Below are 20,869 nucleotides of genomic sequence, written 5' to 3' on the forward strand. Positions count from 1 at the left end.
TCAATATAAAACTACATTTTCAGATGTCAGATGGTTACAACAAAAATAATGATCAAAATTAACTTTAGGAGCCGGTTGCTTAATCATAACCGCTATGTAAAGACTGCGTCTTAAGAACTACTTTGACCAACTGGCAATTAGCCAAAAGGTAATCAGTCCTACTTTTCAGATTCAAATTAGACCAATCTAGATTTTTATTTAACCGACTTAAATACAAAAGGTTATGACCAGTCTTGAAGAAAAAAAAATTACGATGACTATCTTTTAAGACTAGTCTAAGCAGTTTATGCAACCTGCTAATGACACAGGTTATTGTCATTGTGCTAATAATCTGGTCAAGCTCTGCCTGATTAAACTTCTGAAAGTCTTCTTAAAATGACAACATTTGTTTTTCAAGTTGCTTCATAAAAGGTCCTGCAGTGCATAATAAGAATGATCTGTTATATGTTCCACTTCAACTCTTGAATCACCTCTTCTACAGGGAAAAAGAGGAAAGAAATGGTTGGAATAGAAGTGTGAAAGCGTTCTGTAATTCCTGTCTCTGTCTAAAGATTGATCTGATTGATCAGGCAGGTAAACTGAAGAAATCTGAGCTGTGGATTAGGATGCAAACACTCTAAACATAGCTGAACATCTTCCAAATAAAAACAAATGATGCACTGACCTTTTAGTGCTCAAAACCCTGTTACAGTCATATATCATGCTGCCCTACACAGCTCAATAAAGTATGTGTGTATATATGATTTAAAAAAACTAAAAACTAAACCTAACCTTCATAACAATTGTTGATATGTATCTCATGTGCTTTTTATAAACCTGTCAAGTCCGACAGGACACAGGAAAGACGTATGAGCCTAAAGTCTGTCCATTATATAACCTCTCTTCCCCTCCTCATTGAGTCATGACTCTTTTTAGACTGTGCAGGTTGTAAGGAGGAGATCAAACAGGGTCAATCTCTGCTGGCGTTAGAGAAACAGTGGCACGTCAGCTGCTTCAGGTGTCAGACCTGTGGCCTGGTCCTGACCGGGGAGTACATCAGCAAGTGAGTGACCACTGCTTCTTTCAACCACACATCACACATATTGTGTTGCACAAAGCAGCCTGTTTCTCATGTTTAAAACCACATTAACTCTGCTCATTGAATAAATATTTAATCACTTATATTTACACGTTCAGTTTCAATAATAGGCCTTCAAAATAATAGGCCTGTGTATCATTTTTATATGTGGATAAATGTAGAATTCTTAGTTTAGGCAATTTGTGTGAACACTTTCACTGTATAAATACTACAGTTCAAAAGTCACGTGAGACTGTAGACTGGAGTAACGGCTGCTGGAAATTCAGCTTTGCCATCACAGAAATAAATTACATTTTATAATATAATGAAATATAAAACAGTTATTTTCAATTGTAACAGTATTTCTCAATATTACTGTTTTTGCTGGTTTTTTTAATCAAATAAATGCAGCTTTGGTGAGCATAAGAGACTTCTTTCAAAAATCTTACCAACCCCAAACTTTTTAAAAGTAATGTGGATGTATATACATACTTGATTTACTGATAAGCAGCTGCTCCTGTTAGGGACTTCTGTGTCACTCTGATTTTGAGGTGCTCAAGAAAGATTTATAGCATTAATAAAAAAGTCTAAAAGTTCATAGTTTTCTGGTTTTGTAAAACCTACACACCTGTGTTATATTTTTGGTAACAGTATAATAATGTGTTCATTCATGTGAGTCTTATTTTGCATGCAGAGACGGCATTCCTTACTGTGAGACAGACTACCATGCCCAGTTTGGGATAAAGTGTGAAACATGCAACAGATACATCAGTGGACGTGTGCTGGAGGTGAGTCTACATCCTGCCTACTTACATCCAACCGTTAGACCACCCCCGCCCCATTTAAAAAAAAATTATTAGAAATGTCATGAAAGTTTCATTCATGTCCACACACACCTGTAATACCTTTGTGGAAACCCTGTAGAAAACACTGGACCTGAGCAACTGACTCATTATACACACATACAGTAGTTCTTTGTGATGAGCGACTCGTCTTTGATTGTTTTTGACTCAGAACTCTGCTGAATAGAAAGCGATTGTGTTTGTTATACCTGAACTGAACATGAAATGATCCATCAAGTGGGCCAGGCAAGAAGCTTCCATTATAAAAAGATCAAGGGCTAAATATGAGGAGATGGATAAAGAAGCCCAGACAGACAGGGAATAAAACCACTATTTGAAGCACTCTTCCCTTAGACATACATAGTTTTTCTCTCAAAACACTTTCAACGTTTATGGTTGACAGATGGCAAAGAATACACCTTGGAGAGACGAGTAGAGGAGAAGGCGTTGAGAGAATAAAAAAGCGAGGCAAACATCACTCTTATTGTTTCTGATATTTATAGCTTCCTCCTAAAAGTTATGCGCCTTCTACCATATAGTAATGTATCGTTTGAGCTATGGACTTGATGCTATGATCAAACCTACAGTTTCTCCCGGCAGATGATAACATGGCGTAGTCCAACACCCTAGCAACCACTCACAACACCTTAGCAACCTCATAGACTCTTTAGCAACATGGTTGAAACCAAATTCTGAGGATTTTTTTTTAATTTTTTTATGGACAAGCACTGCTTACTAGATAGATAGATATAGACAGACAGACAGATGGACAGATAGACAAATTGACAGATAGATAGATTTTACCACTACTATTTCAATGGGTAGTTACTGTGAGAATGAATGATGGAGCTAATGAAGAGCCAGTTTACCTCCCCGGTGGCTCGTCCTTCAGAGGAATGGCCTAATATTCTGGCCTTTGATGCTTCATAAGCAAGAATGATCCTTTTGGCAGGTACCCCTGGCACCCTTTCTTTTGTTGATTTGCTATTTTCTGTGACACTTCTGAACAGAGTCGTAGAGTCATGGAGTTGGAGAGGGAGACAGAGAGCATGAGAGAGAGACTATGAGTAATGTGACTGTCACAGGGGAAGAGAAACATGATGAGGTAGTTTACATACAAATAAGAAAGGAGATAATTTGCCAGCCGAGAGTTCCAAAGCTGATGAAGCTTAATGCTAATACACACACATTTGAAAAGAATTTGAAACTAACTCATTCCTGTCGCTCTGTTTTCTCTGATCCCAGTCAGAGTGGCTGGTGTGAAGTGCTCCATGTTCCAGCGAGAGCTCAAGTCAGGTTATTTATAGCTATAGTGGGACACTGGCTGATTTATCTTTATCTGCCTGTTTGATTTGCACTCATTCCCCTTGGGAGACACCTAGTGATACCACATGCCTCTGAGCACTTAGAAACTGACAGCTTGCTGATTCCTGGAGCAATGGCAGCATACACTATGTCTCTAACTCATAAACTGGCCTTCTCTTGCCACCTGCTCTGTGCCTCCTCTCCAATACACCCCTTTTTTCTCTGGACTTCCCAATGAGACAGCATATTTGCAATATTTGTCTATAAATAGCAACTGTCATACTAACTACTAGCAACTGTCATATTAGCCTAAAGACTACCTGCATTTTAGTTTCTATTCAAGTTTCTGTTTTGGTTCTTCTAATGTAAATAGTTCCAAATGAAGCCACAGAATAATTACTGTGTCTCTGAGCAACACACAGTAGTTCCTGAAAGAATCAGTGTTTTTGAACAAATCATTTGAGTTGATAATTTGACTCATTCATAAAGACCTTTTTTCATACATTTCTGAATGAATCTGAATAATTTAACAAATCGATTGAGAGAATTAATTAAATGACTTGCTCATAAAGAGAGTCACATGTTTTGTTCCTGAAGGAATCAGCGTTTTGAATTCATCTTTTGATTGACTTGTTCAGTTACTCATTCATAAAAACAGTCACATATTTCATTACTAAATTAATTAGGTTTGCATGAATTGCAATTGATTAAATTGATTAATTCAGGAACAAAACGTTCATTTAATAGAGTGAACCCAAATGAACAAATTGTTTTATCTGATTGCTTTAGCTGAACAAACTGTGAAGCTGATCATTGAACATGAACATTGCACATGAACATTCAGTGACTCATTCATAAAGACACTCACATGGTCAACACGATCTCATGAAAGTGTGTATCTATAGCACGAATGATATTTCTCGTATCATTTATACGCCAAAACGAGTTTTTGCGTTCAAATGATACGCACTGTAAACCCCATGGGTAGGATTAGGGGTGAGGAGGGCGTGCGTATTACACGCCATAAAGTGCGTATCATATGCACGCGAAAACTGCGTATCATATGTGCGCAAAAACTCATTCTGGCTTATAAATGATACGAGAAATATCATTCGTGCTATAGATACGCACTTTCATGAGGTCGGGCTCACATGTTTCATTTCTGAATCATTTCCAATGAATCAGTTTTGAACAAATCAGTGACTCGTTCATAAAGACAGTTACACGTGTTGTTCCTGAATGAATCATTGTTTTGAACAAATCTGAATTAATCACTCAGAAAGACTCTCACTTGTCGCCACCTACTGCCATAACAATGTAAATACAAACTTTACATACCAGTATATTCTTTGAACTGTTATATCAGCACTGTTAGAACGCTGCTCGACCAATCAGATTCAGGGACTGGAACTTACTCTTATATAATTATAATCATAATACATAAATATTTCTTTTAGATTTGATGTACAGTCGAAACAAACTTTGTTGCATTATTTTCCTGTTATCACTGTACAGCTGCTTTGAAACAACCTGTATTGTAAAAAGCTATATAAATAAAGGTGACTTGACTTGACTTGACTTTGGGGGCATCATCTTGATCTCATTTTGTCCCCTTTTCTCAACTAACTCTAAAGAAACATTGTAAATGTAAAAAAAAAAAAAAGTGTTCATTATCTGCAGTTCCATCAACAAACACTCCTTGTTTTAAATGTCCCAGAGGAACAGTTCTCTCAATTACGGACTTTCGGCACTGAAGGATCTCTGTAAGCTTTAAAAGTGTGTATGGTGAGCAAGAGAGTCATTAAACGTCTGTGGAGCTTAAATGAGTCATGAACAGTATTAAAACAGCAATAAAAGAGGAGTGCTCTGTTGCTTAATATGGTATAGTAATAGTAAATGCATTTAAAAATCACTGTTGAGACAAGCATGTGTTTACAGTGTTTATTGTGCTCACGATAATGGGTTCCATAGGTGGAGCTTGTATGTGCTTGTACACGTGTTGTTTTAAAATCCTCTATCCTCTGACATTGTGTCCCTTTCTTTCTCTGTCCAGGCTGGTGGGAAGCACTACCACCCCACTTGTGCTCGCTGCGCCCGGTGTCAGATGATGTTTACAGAAGGAGAGGAGATGTATCTCACAGGTGAGGAGAGGTTACAAAGGCCAACAGCTGGCACTTTCCATGAATAGGGTGCAAAACGGGGCTTGAAACTCTTCCAAATAAGGACTTTTTTTTTTTTTTTAACAAATGGTCAGTGAAAGTTGCTTAACTTTCAGAAAATGCTGATTGTCAACCACAGGTGGTCAAACTAAATATTGGATAACATTTTCTATGAACTTTTCAGTTCATATGAAAATGCAGTTGCCAAAATGTTGAAACAAAATTTACTTGATCTTTAAATAAACATCTTTAATATTAAATAAAGACGAAATCAACATTTAAAAGATAAACCTTATGAAATTAGATAACATCAACATGGAATGTGATTACGTGTATAACTGCAATGTAGAAAGTGTCCAAATAATGGCACTTCTTAGGAGAGTGTCTCTGTCTGAAATTAGTATTACGTTTTTGGGGAAATTGGGCATGTGCCTTCCATAAAATGTATGCAATGACATAAGGACTCTCAAATGTCTCTTGTGCTTGTGGGATTTTAATTGGTGAGAAACATCTTCCAGACAACTCAACACAGAAAGTGAAAAGCTGGCATTCATTGACATAACAGTAAAGTAAGAGAATACAGCTATGACATTAATGTGAGTTTAGGAGAATTTTTTTTTTTTTACTTTTTACTGCAGACCTTGGCAATTGTTGTGTCTTGACATTGTTAGAGACTTCATCTAAAACACTACAGGAAACGTATGAGGTAAAAATAAAATAAAAAATAAAGTAAAGTAAGATACTTGAACAAAATTCTTAAATTGTACTTCATTTAATTGTGTTTTTGTTTAGGAAACCCAATTGAGATATTAATAATATCTCATTTGAGATCTGTCTTTCCTGTGGGTTAGTCCTAGTTCACCCTTGTGACAGAACAGATGAGAACTTTTCTAATGAAAGAGCTCTTTTAGAATATTACATGACAATCTGTCATATTTAGCTGCATTTCCAGAACATCATGAACTGTATGCAAGATTCATGTGGGAGATAAGGCTGTATTGGGAAGACCTTAATAAAGAAACTGCTGTTATTCCTAAAGAGTCACAGAGTCTCATCTTGATCTATCTTAATGCCCCATTCAGTAGATTTCCCTGTAGATTTCGCTCATATGACTTCTAGTGCCAGTGGCTGGTGGACATTAGAATGCGCCGCAGGTCTTTCTACACAGTTTGTCTGTTCTGTTTCACATTAAGTGCTGAAATGTGTAAGAGTGTTATAGGCTAGCGAACACACCTCGAGGTAAATGTATTTAAAAGTCAGCAGATCCAGGCATTACTATATCATGCAAAAAGAGCGAGATATGTAGTGAATGAAAACTGGAGAGAATGAGCTAGACAGAGACAGAGCATCGGATTAAAAAACCCATCAATCTGAAATTGAAATGCCACATTTGAATTAATGCACTCTGGCCTTCTCCTGTGATTACATTAAATGTATTTGCCTTAGTTTGAGTTATCCATCTGCTTCCAAATCTCAGACTCACCTGTGAGGTCAGGAGTGATGGGATTGGCTGGCAGGCCTTAGGCAGTCAAAACAATAGAAAACTCAGATTGAAAATCTCATTGTGCATTACAGACATTTTCTTCAGGAAGAACATGGTGTCAGTGCCAATTCAAAAAAAAAGTAAAAGAAAAAAAAAATCTAAATAATATATACAGTACTGTGCAAAAGTCTTAGGCATGTTAATACCAAGATTTTAAATCTTACTGACCCCAACCTTTTATACTATAGTGTACATGCAACTGAAATCCACATGGTTAAATCTTCTAAAATCTTCTTTTTATTTCTTAAATAAAGTCAGTTTAAGGTGTCTTGAATGAGCATATGGCTGGATTAGAATTTTTATGTACTCTAGCTAGCATTCTCTTCTTATTTGTGTCTTAGGTTCAGAAGTGTGGCATCCTGTGTGTAAACAGTCATCTCGAGCAGAGAGGAAACTGAGAGTGAGTTTTCCCCCTTCTTTTTCACAAATACAGACTGCATTTTCAAATACCTTCAGATCTTACTCTAAAGCTCTGCTGATTTCTTCCTTTTTTATTTTACAGCTCAGGCGCACATCAGAAACCTCCATCTCTCCTCCAGGCTCCAGCATTAGTTCACCCAGCAGAGTCATCTGTGTAAGTATCCAATCACTGTCCAGCTCATCTAAATGTCAACTAAATGATGGTGGTAGAGTGGTAGATGAATAATACAAAAAAGGAATATTTGGTTTTAAAATTGTAATGTGTACATGTTAAAGGGATAGTTCACCCAAAAATGAAAATTCTGTCAGTAATTACTCACCCTCATGTTGTTCCAACCGCGTAAGACCTTCGTTCATCTTCGGAACACAAATTAAGATATTTTTGATGAAATCTGAGCCTTGTCTCATTTACACTATTCATTTCCTTCTCTCTCGACCTCGAGTTAGTTTACGTAGTGTTTTTGCGCAGCGCGTCTGTGTTACACGTCACCACGTAGGCTCACTATTGGCCGACGCTGGTCATGTGTGTGATGCGTGATTACGTATAACACAGACGCGCAGCGCAAAAACACTACGAGGCCCAGAGAGAAGGAAATGAATAGTGGAATAAAGTCGTTATTTTTGTTTGTTTTTGCGCACAAAAAGTATTCTCGTCGCTTGATATACTTAAGATTGAGCCACTGTAGTCACTTGGACTATATTAACGATCTCTTTAATAACTTTTCTGGGCCAGCAAGTTTGGGCCACCTAGCAGCCTATGGAGGAGTGAGACAAGGCTCAGATTTCATCAAAAATATCTTAATTTGTGTTCCGAAGATGAACGAAGGTCTTACGCGGTTGGAACAACATGAGGGTGAGTAATTACTGACAGAATTTTCATTTTTGGGTGAACTATCCCTTTAATGTACAAGTTAAAGGATCAGTTCAGTTCACCCAAAAATGTAATTCTGTCATCATTCACTCACCCTCATGTCGATCCAAATCAGTATGAGTGCATTTTCTTCTGTGGAAATTTTGCAAAATGTAGTTGGTCATTTAATGAGGTTTCTTTCAAGCTTCAAATAGAATGCAAAAACACACTCATTAAAACCGTGACCTATATTCCAAATCTTCTGAAGCCGTACAATAGCTTTGAATGAGAAACAGATCGAAATTGATTATATAAGTTATGACAGAACATCCCTTTTTGAGTGAACTACTGCATTCTCTTAATGTTACACTGATGTTTGACATACACTACCATTCAAAAGTTTGGAGTCAGTAAGATATACAGGTGTTATTTTTTAAAGAAATTAATAGTTTTATTAAGCAAACATTAAATTACTAAAAAGTGACAGTAAAGACATTTGTAATGTTACAAATGATTCTATTTCAGCTGTCCTTTTGAACTTTCTATTCAATCCTGGGGGAAAAAACGATCATGGTTTCCACAAAAATATTAAGCAGCACATCTGTTTTTAACATTGATAATAATCAGAAATGTTTCTTGAGCACTGGAGACTGGAGTAATGATGCTAAAAATTCAGCTTTGGCATCATCACAGATTTATTTTAAATTGTAAATAATATTTCAATTTTTTATCAATAAATGTAGCCTACTTCTTACCATACGTAAAAGTCTTACCATACCCAAATGATCGAACGGTAGTGTAAAGTGCCATGAAGATTCCTGTGGTTGCTCAACCAGTAGATCATGGCACTTGGAACACAAAAGTTATAGGTTTAATTTCCAGAGAATGCATGTACTTATAAAATGTATAACTTGAATGTACTAAAGGTTGCTTTGGATAAAACTAAAGCATCTGCCAAATGCACAAATGTAAGTATTATTGGCCACCCCAAGATGGATGACTCTAGTGCTTGAGTTTATTGGCTTGTTCATAATGTGTTTGCGTGCATTCTGCAGTGGTGTGGTCATTAACATCACACGTGGAAGTGAAGGCTGGCCCGAGTGTGTGACCTTTGTTCTGTGCGTGATTGATGTATGTGTAATGCAGTGTAAGCATATGTGCTGTCAAGCCCTGCAGGTCCATGTTCTGCTTAAGGTCAAGCATGAGACTGAATGTATGAGATAGAAAACCTTAAAACACTATCTGGGATTGGAGGTAAATTAAGTAAGCTTCATTCCAAATTGATAGTTCATTCAAATATGAAAATGTGTCATCATTTTACTCAACCTCATGTTGTTCCAAACCTGTATGGCTTTCTTTATTCTACTGAATACAGAATAAAATGTTTCAAATTTGAACTGTTTTGTCCAAACACCTTTGGACCCCATTGATTTTCATTGTATGTAGAATAAAAAACTGTATGCATATTTTACCAGAAGGTCCAGTTGTGACGTTTTAAAATAATAACAAGTCAATAAAAACATCTATACATGGATGAATTGTTCACAGTAACATCTATAACATGCATTTAGACAATAGATAGGGTACATTTTAATTTCATGTCGACATTTCTACTTGCTCAGAAAACAATATAATAAGCATCATAACCTTTTTGTAGCATTTACAGTATGTGCTATATTACAGTTTCAGTCATGAGCTCAATTGTATCCTAACAGCACTTGCTTTAAAGTGGATTTGTAAATGTGCAAACTGTGCCCCAGGCTCATTCCCACACTTAATTGAGTTGTTGATGTTGTCGTCGCCTGTCATGATTGCTGTTTTTTGCAGGCCTGCTCATTGCGTTTGACGTGTGAGTGTGTGTATCTGTCCTTTGTCCCTCTCCTTAGGCAAAAATGGAGAACGAGATCCTTGATTACAAAGACTTGGCAGCGCTGCCTAAGGTTAAAGCCATTTATGAAGTTCAGAGGCCAGACTTCTGGTCCTATGAGCCCAGTCACAGATACTGCTCCGATGACAGGCTAGAGCGTCTCAGCTATGGGGAGGTACTGCCCTACAGGACCACTAGAGCCACTCTGAGTCTACTTTTAGCATGTCTCCCCCTGTCGTCGGGTCTACTGGCCTGGTCCTAGTTGAGCTTACCATAGCTTTGCTTTGAGTTTTTCAGCTATGTCGTATCCGTTGGCTGGCTGTATGCTTTTGTTTGCTATAACTATGTTTGTGCATTCTTCCACTATTAATAGTGAATATGAGTGCTTTTGACTGAGCCTTCTTGCTTTAGTTTGCTTTTTGGAAAGCTCTCTGAAAAATTCTAGCGATTTATGTGGTTGCTTAAAGGGATAGTTCATCCAAAAATGACAGTTCTATCATTTAATAACCCTCATGTTGTTCCAAACCTGTATGACGCAAGAGGAGATGTTTAACAGAATGTCTATTGTCAATGCTGCTCTTTCCTCTACACTGAAGTGGATGGTGACCACGGGCTACCTAATAAATTTGTTTCTGGTCAATAGAAAGTTTGGTAAGACATGAGCAAATGATGACAGGATCTTCATTTCTGGGTGAACTATCCATTCAATTCTTGCTTGCTGAGTAGAAAATGTTGAGTTCTACAGGAAATACAAAGTAGGTTGTTCGGACCACAGTGACTCCTTCACCTCCGTCCTCTTACTCTTCTCACTTCCCTCACACATCAGATGTCATGGAGGAAGAGACCTACCTGAAGGTTTATCTCTGATTTACTGTTATTCTGACTCTCCCCCTTCTTTTTTGTCTTCACAGTCTTTGGGCACACTCTCCCCTTATTCTCAGGTAGAAGTTTTTTACTCAAATTTACTGTTAAAAATGTGTATATATATATATATATATATATATATACAATATAAAATATATATTTTTTAATAAATTAGGGCTGTCAATCAATTAAAAATTTAATGAAATTAATTGCATACAGGCATACAGCTTCTGAAAATGTTTTACATTTCTGAGATTTTGAATTTGGTGTTTTCAGAAACTGTAAGCCATAATCATCAAAATTATAACAAAGAAAGGCTTTAAATATCTCACTTTGAATGTAATGAGTCGATATAATATATTAGTTTCACCTTTTAAGTTGAATTACTGAAATAAATGAACTTTTGCACGTTATTCTTATTTTTCGAGTTTCACCTGTATATCAGTATATGCTGAGAAAAGCCCTCAGATGAAAAGAATTTGGATGTTTTTCCGGCAGACGTGTAAATCATTTAATAGACATTTCAAAAAGTGTCTGAAATTCATTATACAGTGGCAGGAATAAGTTTGTGAACCCTTTGAAAATATCTGGATTTCTGCATTGATTACTCATAAATTGTGTTATTTAATTTCAATAAATTCATTCACAGTGCAGGGTGGAGAAAGTAAGTGAACCCTTTAATTTAGTAACTTGTAGAATCTCCTTTAGCAGAAAACCCTTCATAAAAATGTTATCTTTTCAGGATGCCTGCTCCTAGGGAGAGTAGCAACAGTCCAGAATTTTCTACATTTGTAAACTGGGTATCTCACAGTTGATTTATGAACACCCTGGTCTTTATCAATTCTTTCGTAGCCTTTTCTAGCTTTGTGCATCTCTGTAAAGCATTTTTAAATAAAGCTTTTGGGATCAAGGCATGGTACACTAACCAATCTTTCTTGAGAAAAACAGATTTGTTAGTAACCAAGCTTTGTGTGTCTTTATTTAAAGGGCAGGGCACCTGTAAAGGTACAACTTTCGTGTGTTATTAGTTTAATCAGATTGTGTTTGTCTATAATTATGACTTAGATTAAGATCAGACCACATTTTATGAATTATCAATGTAGAAATCAAGGTATTTTTGAAGGGTTCACATACTTATTCTTGCCACTGTATTGTTTATTTCCATATCGTTGAACAAAAGCCGATCACTGACCCTGAGTTAACAGCAATATGTTTTGCAACCAAATTATTAATGTCTGATGTAGATTTAGCACATAATTGTGTTAAGTGTGTTAAATTGACAGTCCTACTGAAAGTATGAAAGTTGATTGGAATTTTGGTCATTGAGCAAATGAAAATGAGTGGTTCTCACATTCAGAGTTATGAATAATGACAGTTTATGTGAATAGGACATGTATGACGGTATGGACATGAGGCTGAGAAGATCCTCCAGTCCAGGGTACATAGACTCCCCCACCTACAGCAGGCAGGGCATGTCTCCCATCATGCCCCGCTCTCCACAGCACTACTACAGATACGGTGAGTTCCTTCTGCCAAGCTCATAGCAGTACAGACAATACACTTTCATTCCTGTCAACAAGCTTCCAGCTTCATCAGTAAGACTATGCAAGTTGACCAACATTTCTTGCTGATAAACAACATGGATAGTGGACCAGCACAGCTTGAACCAGCATACTGGTTTAAGCTGGTGTTTTCAGCAGGAATGGCTTGAGAACTATACTGAATATGCAGTATATTGGAAAATATACTATATATATGTCTTGCTTTGCCTTCTATATACTTAAAAGTGTGGTTTGCAGCTACATAGCAAGGACATAGCTGAGTGACTGATAGTGATTTAGTGGGTATTGATTTTAAAGTCAACATGAAATAATTGAGAAGTGAAATGTGACATTTAGTGACAAAAGGAGGAAGGACCAGTGTTATTTTAATATTATTTATATATTGTTATAGTATTCATTAATGTTTTGAATTGGGTTTATTTTTTCACTTTTCATTTTAAGTTTATTTATTTATTTATTTATTTTACTTTTTAATTCAGTTTTAGTCATTTTAGTTCTTTAACTTATTTCTGCTAGTTGCCAATGCAACATTTAAAAAAATTTTAATGTTAATGTTAATATTAACAACATTGGAAATGTGGGGAAGACAGGATTTTATCCAACTGAAAATGATTGCATCTTCAAGTTGTTGAAATAATGGAGGGGGCAACAAGATAGCTTGGTGATGTCACCCCAAAAGGTATTTAATTTGATGATTTTTTTTTTATTATGAAGACGTAATGCATCATACAGCAAGCACAATAAGAGATTTTTATTTCATGTTGACTTTAACAAAAAACAAAGCTAGCCAATATAAAGTTTTTTGCGGGGGACATTTTTGACCGTTATTAGGGGGCGTGTCCCACCATTCCACCTACATCCTATGCACCCGTCTGTCTGGCACAGTATGTCTTTTTCTCTGTTTTGAAATGCATACTGTCCCTGCCTGGCTAATCTTGGATCATTGATCTGATGATTGAGTGTGTGTGTGGTTAGGGCGCACAGGAAGTGTGCACTCATGCTCTGGTTCTGTTACTGTCATTGGCTTGGGGCTTGCTGCAGGCACTGAGAGTGGCAGAAGTTCACCCTATTACAGTCAGCTAGATGCCCGGTCCAGCACTCCCACCACAATCCAAGCTCCCAAGCATTTCCATGTGCCAGGTAGGCCAGGCCTCAACATTCACCTCATTGGCTGCTATCATCACTTTCATATTCATCCAGCAGTATATTTGAATATAAATTAAAATCTCATTAATGGATCAAAGTCTCTGTAACTTTTTGAATCTGTCTATACTATACATCTATAGTATGGCTACTCCATTTTTGTACCTTTTTTGTGATCTCCTCAACCATTCCACTCTCCTTCACCTTACCCTAAAGGTCCCAGGAAGCGTGAAGAGGAAGTACAAAAAACATTTCCTGCCTCGTTTACTTTGCTGTCTTCTGCCTGTCACTTACTTCTCCTCCATTTTATTTCTAATCTCTTCCTTTCTTCTCAGCCACAGGGGATCCCAACATCTACAGGAAGCCTCCCATCTATAAGAGACATGGTATAGTGTGCTCGGCCTGCCCCGGCCTGTTTTCCCTCATGCTTAGTCCTGAGGCAGTGTGGGCTCATGGGAAAGATGTGTCTGATTAGTGTTAGTGTCCTCCATAGCTCTCCTCCAGCAAACTCTTTAATCCAAAAGCCTTTAATAAAAGTAGTTTGCAAATGTGGAAGAAAAAGCACTCATATAGGATGTGGCGGGCACAAACTAAGTATATGCCATGGCACGTTTTAGAAGTTGCCTAATACAGTTGCAAGAAAAGGTATGTGAACAATTTGGATTAAACTAGGTTTGTGAATAAATTGGTAATTGAAATTGTTCTGATCTTTATCTAAATCATAACAATAGATGAATGCAGTCTGCTTAAACAAATAATCAAATAATAGTCTTCATTGAATCAGAGCAAGATGGAAAAAGTATGTGAGCACTTATCCCATACACAAAAGAAATATATTTGAAATATATTAATAATATAATTTTTGGAATATATGCAAATATTTGATATTGGCCCAATAAATATATTTTAGTTAAATATATGTAAATATATTTTCATGTATGTTTACATATATGTTCATATATGTTTTAACTTTTGCAAATTGTTTCATTTGAAATATATTTTGAAATTTAAAAAGTTAACATTTTCACAAACAAACAACACATTTTCAGTTTATTTTTTTAGATAGACCACTTCAGCCGTGGATGTGGGCATGGGAGAACAGTGCTCTACCACTTCCCCCGCCCACATTTTTCCTATTGGTCGGGGATCAAACCGGCAACCCTTCGGTTACAAGCCCGAAGCCCTAACCAGTAGGCCACGGCTGCCCCTTTACTGACTTTATTGGCCTAAAATGACAATTTGACAATGACAATAACACACAGAATGCAGAGTTTTTTCCCTATTTTTACAGAATTGAATACAGTTATTTAATAGTGTGTGTATGCAGTGTTAGACACTGAGTTCTATCTATTGTTTAAGTGCACTTCACTGTTGGAGTGTCACTGTTATACTTGCATCATAAATATTGTGCATATTTTCAATATTTAAATGACTTCAGGAAAGATGTCAATAAAACAACAATAAATCTAATAATTGCACTTAGTGTTAGGTATGTGCCACCTAATATCGCCTAATAGTCCTAGGAAAGCAACTATCTGTCATTTTACATTGCAGTCATTTAAATGTAAGTACAGTATTTATTATAGCTGTGTGTCATAATACAGTAGTGAAATATGGTAGCCTACTGTTGTGTATAGGGGAAAAGGTAGAGGAATTACTATGATCAAAATACATTTTCGACCCTTCTTTAGCAAGCTAAACATTTTATGACCATATATTTTGTCATATATTTTACATTACATGTTATAAATGTAAATATATTTCACACTTAACATCAAATATTTTTGTTATATTTCAGAATATATTTCAAAATGATAAATATAAGTGAACAACAATGCAAATATATTTCAATGTATTTGGAATATATGCCACATATATGTTTGACACTTTAAAATATATTTTATGGGATATACAGTATAAAAAGCTGCTGCAATAATATCCGTCAAATGTTTTCTATAATTGCAGATCAGACCTGCACAACGGTCATGAGAAATGTCTGTTTGTTTAAGCTGACTGTGTTTCTCTACAGTTGTGACTTATTTGTGGATCAGATCAAATTTTATGAGCAATATACAGATATCCATGTAACTCAAAAGGATTCACATACTTCTTTTCCCCTGCAACTGTATGTCAGGTGGAACGAGATAAGAAGTTGTCTCCTTTGCTCAAGTATTAGCGTGCATCCCGCTTTCCGTCGCTTGCATGCCAGAAGAATGTAGAACTGACGCGAGCGCATCCTTCCTTCCACATGGGGGGGTGATGAAAAAAGGATGAGGCTTGCTGAGGCATGATTAAAGCTTGCCATGTCCCCCCTCTGCTTTAGATCAACTGGGAAGTGACCGCATTAGATGCCACAGAGAAGCCCCACTGAATGCTAAGTTGAGCTCAACCCTGTTGAGAAACCGCTGTTAGGAAAGCAAACCCGTTTAAGCATGAAATGAGCAAGTATAAACGTCTCAACATTACCTACTCTACTAATTCTAACTCTGCAGAGTTCAGGTGGCAGCCATATTGTTTCTCTTACAGTTGACAGCACATTGAATGTTGTAGGAACTTGGCAGTCTAATTGACTAGACCTGATAGACTACATCTGGTGCCAAATCCTTTAAAAATTGGTTGTTTATGTGCATATCTCTGTTTGTTAATTCATAAATTTACAATCTCACACCATTTTGTCAAGCATATTGGTTAGTATCTCCTAAAAATGCCATGAACTCAAACCCCTTTAACTAAACAATAGTAATAGTACATCTTTCCCCTTACTGCATGTCTCTGTGTGTGTATTTGTATGTGTAGGCTATATTCTGTATGTATGTGCATTACAGGCTTGTGCAATTTTCCAAATGATTAATTATGATTCTTATTTATGATTAATCTTATTTAAAAAAAAAAATATTGATACCTAAACCAATTATCATGGATAATACAGTGATCAACATTTAGGATTTTATCTGGGCTCAACAGTTTAGGTAGAGGTGATGTTTATATAATCCAAAGAAATATTCATATGAAGTCAAATAGCAAAATTACGAAGGTTAATAATAATAAATATAATATTAATAATGAATTAAACAGGTTTTATGTAGAAAAATTAAAAAGAACAATTTACACACAGCTAGCTTGAAACAATCTTGTATTAAGTCATGTAATAAATCCAGGCCCAGATGGAATCTGTTGGCTTTAAAAAAAAATTATATTCAGAATTGTAAGAGGAAACTGTAAAATGACTTTAAACGTGGTATGTGCAAAATTGTGTGAATGATGGTTGTTCCAATCCTGCAGAAATTTTCTATGCAGTTCTGACCTTTTTTGGAGGGGTAAAATCTGTGAAATTTGTGGAATAAATTTAAGCATAGGAAATTATGTTAAATCGAGCGGTGCGCACTAGACATTGTTCCTGACAGCATCAAATTAGCTAAAAGGTTTAAAAGACAAACACACAAGGGCCAGGGGATGTATAGAACTTTGTGAATGATGCCGTTTGAGTACTTCAGAGCTTCTGGCACAGATTCTGTGTAGGCCTGCCAATTATCACAATATACAACCACAGAGATCTAGAGTGCGTAAGGGAGATGAATTTGTTTCAGAGCTTTGCACAGAGCTGCACTAATCCTGTAGATGTATTTACTGGCCAGCTCAGATACTTGCACAGTCTATCAAGTTTTCTCTAAGAAAGGTCAGAACCATCTCTGACAGCTTGTTGGCTCAGTTTAAATATGTGTGTTAAGTGTGCATTTGTGTTTATCCTTGTATCACAAGCCTGTAACGAACACTTTACAAGGACTAATTTGCTACCCATTTGGTGGATCTGCATCTGTAAGTGTTTTATTGTTGTAGATGTCTAGCTGTGTTTGAGCAGAAGAGAGGCGTACTGTTGTCATGCAGATCATTTGCGTCTCTGCCATATGGGTATCAAACTTAAAATCTCACTGAAGACTTTTGGATGCAAATATTTCCTCCCTTATTCTTTTTTTTTCCCCTTGTTTTTTTCTTTTTCTTTCCTTTACCACCTTAAATACGATTCCCTCCACCTCTACTTTCCTCGTTCACCATCCACTCTGTAAGTATTCTCTCCCTGTGCACATCTGTCTGTCTGCGTTTTTGGTTATGTGTTTGTTCGATCTCTAGTTGCATTCCGTCTTTTCCATTCAGGATTGTTAATATTGTGCGAGGCCTGTGCTTCTGTATTTGTGTTGAATCTTCTTGTGTGTGTTTTATATGGATGGGAGTTCAGTGCAGTTTCTGACTGGTTTTGCTTTAGATGTATAAGGCAATATATCGATATCTGTAGTTTTTGATAATACAAGACTCTCACATGAGTAGTTTTAGAGTGTTTTCTGTGTGCTTATTCAACATCTCATTTATCTGAATGCAGATGCGCTTTATATTGAGTGTTGTGGATTGTGTTTCCTTCAGAGCTGTTATATGTGAACGTTGTAGTTTTATTTCTTTCTTTCTTTCTTTCTTTCTTTCTTTCTTTCTTTCTTTCTTTCTTTCTTTCTTTCTTTCTTTCTGAGCCCCCCTTGACACCTAGCATTAACATGTTTCATATATCTAGATATTTTTAGGCGAATTGCATTCCACTCCATTAAAGGTGAACTAAGTAACTTTTTTTACCTTAACTGAACAGCTTCGGAGTCATTGGAATGGTTATATTACTTATTTCGGGTTGAATGGTGGTCGTTTTGCACCCCCCTGGTGCCCGTGAGCGGAAAATACGCACTTGCAACTTTGGTTCAGGGTCAGGAAGTCTCGCGTGATATCAGGTCTCGCGATGTAAACAATTGCTTTACGGCCAAAAGAAATCTGCTAAAATGCCGTCATTATTGCGCTCCCTCACGCTGTTCGAACCCGAATGAAGAAGACGTTTTAAAGAATGTCCCATCTGCTTTGATGTCGTTGATCTGCTAGCCTCTGGTGTCTGAGAATAGCCAACGAGTTTTTACAACAGTGTTGTCAAATATCTATTCCGAAGCTGTGGGGGGAGCTCTAGAGAGAAACCTGCGAGCAAAAAGCGAGAATACAGCGAAGAAATCCCGAAGTTACTGAATGCAGCTTTAAATCTGTTCTGTGATTAGACAGAGATCAAATACAGTATACTATAATATAATATCCTGCACAAAATGGAAAATGTTCCTGAATTTTTAAAACATTGAGGGATAATTCAAAATGCAATATTACGTTTTCTGAGAAACAATGACACGCAATATAGTATTTATTTAGCTATTTTTGGACGGAAAATAAGGTTTCTGGTCTACTGTGTTTGCCTATTAGAATCACTTCACTAGTAAAGGATGGATTAGAAGTGAAGAAAATAGGTTTAACTAAAAAAAGTTTACAATTTCCACATGGAAATATGCATTTCATATGATTCCAAATGCAGTTCAGTGATTAATTAATTATGTGTCATTAAATCAAGTGATCAGATTGCAGGACCTGACAAAAGTAGGTCATTTTCATGATCACAGAAAGATCACACTCCTTCTTTTTCTTTATGTGGATTGTGTGATCACTGAAAACGCATACTAATGTTAGGTTTAAAGGGGGGCTGATTGTACTGATATGTGCGGTTATATCACAGGCTTTTCCAATGTTGTGATCCTGACATACTTTCCCCACAGACAATCAATGCAATCCAGCAACTAAGAGCAAGACCAGTGAAGACATTCTCCAATCCTCCAAGTTCTCATCAGCCTACTCGCCTGAACACTACCAGCACTCAGAGTCTGATTACTACCATTACACCAGCTCTCCTAAATGTAGGTGACAAATGTATTCATAATGTCCTATGCGTTCAGTTCACTGGCATCACAGCGCTTTCCTATCGGCAGCCACAATCACGCTAAATGTTTCCACATACAGGGATATCAGTAAAGATCCTATAGTCCCTGATAGCCATAAACACATTGTAGAGAAGGAATGTTAAATATCTTTCGGTAACACTATATAATAGGTATCCTTAACTACTACAGTATGTACTTACATTAAAAAAAATAGGTACAGTGTACTTTTTGTGTTCATGTTGTACTGAAAAACACTTGTGCTGCTAATGAGGTGGGATACAGGGAAGGCTTGGCCAGGTTTGGTGGTATGGTTAGGTTTAAGGGTGGGTTAAGGGGTAAAGGAAGGCTCAAAGATGTAATTACATGCAGGTATTTTTTAAAATATAAGTACAATGGAAAACATGTATGTGCACAACAAGTGCATTGTATCAAATTATTTTTAGTACATAGTAGTTTAAGACTCTTAATATAAAGTGGGACCTATCTTTCTTTTGAAATCCTTTTTTAGGATGTCTTAAAAATTGCACAGTTTATGAAACTAGACTCTGAAGAACATATAAAATAAATATTTTTTTATTTTAGTTGTTTTATACAAAGAGCAATTTAAAAAAATCAATAAACCACATTTGAAGGAGAAACATTTGTTACCATTTATTGTGCTTTAAATAGTTTTTCTTTTTGTAAATGTATGAATTTACATTTGCCATTTTCTAAGATTTGGCCCCTCACATAGTAAAAATAAAATGTACTGTATACTGTTCATTAACTACAAAATAATACAGAAGCAGTCATAGAATGTGTGAGATATTATAATATGCTTAAAGTTATTAATATTAACTAGGAAAATATGCACTTTTTGCTTTTGTTGTGTCTTTTGCTTTTGCGAGTTCTTTAACATTTATTTTATGCACAAATTACATTACGCTATCAATACACTTTGGGATAATATAAAACACTTAAGGGCTGTGTTATATCCCAATCATGAATATATGAATTTTCAATGTTTTTGACTAAAGGATCACATGTGCCTTAATTATTCTCTTTATTCTTCTTGTTTTGTGTTGGAATCCTATACTAAATTTGAGCCAAAAATGATTTGCAGATTAGAAGGATGCAAGGTTAAAGTTTTATGAATTGCATATAATTATATATATATTGCATATATGATTGCATATATATTTTATAGCATATTTTTTGCTATCAGTCTATAATATGCTGTGTGACTCCCTTTAGATGCTTAAACTATTCAGTTGTATGCTTCATCTTAATTTTCTCTTTCTCACTCTTGCTTTCTCAATCTTTATCCTCCTCAGCTTTACGTGCTCCTCGTAGAAGGTACTCATCAGGTGGAGAAGAGGATGGCTGGAGTCACGGCCTTCAAAGAGTAAGCCACCAAAGCACTCTGTCTCTTTATTTTCACAGTATTATTCTCTGCACTCTAACCAGTAATTAAAGCTTCCGCTCTTATTAAGAT

At 36.3% G+C, this 20,869-nt stretch overlaps 1 protein-coding gene across 5 annotated transcripts in view; it reads left to right on the forward strand.

The window, feature by feature from the left end:
* Nucleotides 1–20,869, forward strand: part of ablim3 (actin binding LIM protein family, member 3) — a 67,347-nt gene that overhangs the window by 38,547 nt on the left and 7,931 nt on the right. For 2 of the 5 annotated variants that reach the window (XR_014629739.1, XM_084429624.1), the window contains exons 5-16: nucleotides 916–1,042; nucleotides 1,752–1,845; nucleotides 5,258–5,345; nucleotides 7,248–7,306; nucleotides 7,409–7,480; nucleotides 10,063–10,218; nucleotides 10,955–10,984; nucleotides 12,296–12,425; nucleotides 13,511–13,609; nucleotides 13,948–13,998; nucleotides 19,234–19,371; nucleotides 20,709–20,779. Coding sequence is in view for 1 of the 5 variants with exons in the window: in XM_084429624.1 (XP_084285750.1) it covers nucleotides 916–1,042; nucleotides 1,752–1,845; nucleotides 5,258–5,345; nucleotides 7,248–7,306; nucleotides 7,409–7,480; nucleotides 10,063–10,218; nucleotides 10,955–10,984; nucleotides 12,296–12,425; nucleotides 13,511–13,609; nucleotides 13,948–13,998; nucleotides 19,234–19,371; nucleotides 20,709–20,779 (1,115 nt within the window). In the remaining 4 variants the exon portion in view is untranslated. The remainder of the gene's footprint in view (nucleotides 1–915; nucleotides 1,043–1,751; nucleotides 1,846–5,257; nucleotides 5,346–7,247; nucleotides 7,307–7,408; nucleotides 7,481–10,062; nucleotides 10,219–10,954; nucleotides 10,985–12,295; nucleotides 12,426–13,510; nucleotides 13,610–13,947; nucleotides 13,999–19,233; nucleotides 19,372–20,708; nucleotides 20,780–20,869) is intronic. The other 3 variants (XR_014629740.1, XR_014629741.1, XR_014629738.1) reach the window with 3 other exon arrangements.

This window comes from Rutilus rutilus (genome assembly GCF_951802725.1).
Source record: "Rutilus rutilus genome assembly, chromosome: 14".
NCBI classification, from domain to species: domain Eukaryota; kingdom Metazoa; phylum Chordata; class Actinopteri; order Cypriniformes; family Leuciscidae; genus Rutilus; species Rutilus rutilus.